The sequence below is a fragment of the Camelina sativa genome, chromosome 10, assembly GCF_030686135.1.
Source record: "Camelina sativa cultivar CO46 ecotype springtype chromosome 10, ASM3068613v1".
NCBI lineage: Eukaryota > Viridiplantae > Streptophyta > Magnoliopsida > Brassicales > Brassicaceae > Camelina > Camelina sativa.
The window spans coordinates 24,602,080-24,603,830 of record NC_141889.1 but is presented as its reverse complement, the minus strand read 5'-3'; the positions used below and the strand labels follow the sequence as shown (position 1 = coordinate 24,603,830).

Below are 1,751 nucleotides of genomic sequence, written 5' to 3'. Positions count from 1 at the left end.
AAACAAATAAAAATTGTTAGACAATGTCGTAGATGATAAAAACAATATATAGTAGACTTCTTTGTCTCTGTCCAAAAAAGCCAGAAGTAGAATCAGAGAACAATCTCATAGACTTCTTTTCTTGTGCTTATGGAAAATGAATTCTTGGAATGTACCGAAAAAGCTTAAGATCATTCTCCTCGGAGATAGCGGGTATACTAATTAAAACTTTATCTACAAGTTTTGGAGACTCTTTTTTCAAGAACTAGTGTTTACCTATATATATTTTTTTTCTTTTCTCTTTTCTAACTCTTTATGCAGGGTAGGCAAAACAACACTGTTGAACCGGTATCCTCTTTAGAATTAAAGCACATTTCAATATTTTGAGTTCTGTTCAATCTTCGGCTTGCTTTATTTTCATTACCTCTTTTATATCCCTCCATCTTTGTAAGAAACCCTAACTTGTGGTCCAAGATACAATAACAAGGATTTCAAGCAGCTACATCAATCTACGGTATATGTAGATTTTATCACCAAGGAGCTTTGTATCGCAGAAGAAACTTTCAGTTTACAGGTAAATTTATGATTATCCCTTACTCCACAAATTTAATCTTTTTTTTATTCAAAAATACTTCTTTTTCCCTTTACACAGATTTGGGATACGGCCGGACAAGAAAGATTTAAAAGTATACCATCAAGGTTCTATCGCGACATAGATTGTTGCGTTCTTGTCTATGACGTGAATACTTTCAAAACGTTTGAATCTATCGACAACTGGCATGCCGAGTTCATCAAACAGGTTGCACATATATAACCGTTTCTTTGTTAGGTTCTTGAGCAGGAATTTACAGTTATCATCTATTCTTTGGAGTACTTAAAATCACTCTAACTCAAATTCCTCATAACTCTCAGGCAAATCCAATGACACCTAGCAAGTTTCCCTTTGTCTTGGTGGGCAACAAGATTGATATAAACACCGGAAAACCCCGAGTTGTAAGCTTGACATATCCTCTCACTCAAAACTTCTCTCTAGATCCATCTAAACTCTTCTTTACGCGGGTTTATCTTACGCAGGTTTCTAAAGAGATAGCAGAGCAATGGTGTGGCTCAAAGGAGAATATAACACACTTTGAGACCTCGGCAAAGGAAAAAACCAATGTAGAAGAAGCTTTTCTGGAGATGGCCAACAAGGCTCGCTCAAATGAGCATTATTTGTGAGTGTGTATATATATACTACACAGATCTTTTTAGAACGGATAAAAACCAATGATTTATTAAGGTTTTCATATTTTTGTCTCTTTAAGGCCCATATATGTGCCCATACATATGCCCATACATATAAGCACACCACTGGAGGAGATGCCAAGACGTTGTTCTTGCTGAAGTAATCGACTACCGTACCATATGTTGTTTGTTATATTGATTCAAAACAAGGGATTTAAAGATTGTGCTTCCACATAACAGTTATTTACGTAATGAAAAGAAGGCCCATATATGCCGATAAAAAGTTCTTATTTTGCTGTCAGAAACAAAAAAGAATGTTAAGCAATACGTTACGCATCTACTTCATCGATTTATTTAGTTCCAGGAAAAAACGTTATATCTCTTAATTAAGTTCAATACTGATCGATGTGTTCCTCTCCAAAGTCCAAACACACATAAATCGCTTACCAATGTTTTGCTCTCTATATATGTTTTGCTTGGAACATCTCCCACACAAACTAGATATTTCCTAATTATTAAACTTGTTTTTCATGATATTTTGAAAAAAA

General features: G+C 34.7%; 1 protein-coding gene across 1 annotated transcript; it reads left to right on the top strand.

The window, feature by feature from the left end:
- Positions 1-1,493, top strand: LOC104719617 (ras-related protein RABG1-like). The gene is made up of 7 exons (XM_010437569.2): positions 1-192; positions 301-327; positions 454-553; positions 632-778; positions 892-972; positions 1,054-1,193; positions 1,284-1,493. Exons 1-7 carry the CDS (start codon positions 137-139, stop codon positions 1,360-1,362), a joined length of 630 nt encoding a protein of 209 aa, XP_010435871.1. The 5' UTR covers positions 1-136; the 3' UTR covers positions 1,363-1,493.
- Positions 1,494-1,751: the final 258 nt, after the last annotated feature.

Coding starts and splice junctions, on each gene's coding strand:
- LOC104719617 (XM_010437569.2), top strand. CDS start 137: ATGAATTCTTGGAATGTACCGAAAAAGCTTAAGATCATTCTCCTCGGA. Junction 328..453: donor AAAACAACACTGTTGAACCG/GTATCCTCTTTA, acceptor TTGTGGTCCAAG/ATACAATAACAAGGATTTCA. Junction 554..631: donor AAGAAACTTTCAGTTTACAG/GTAAATTTATGA, acceptor CCCTTTACACAG/ATTTGGGATACGGCCGGACA.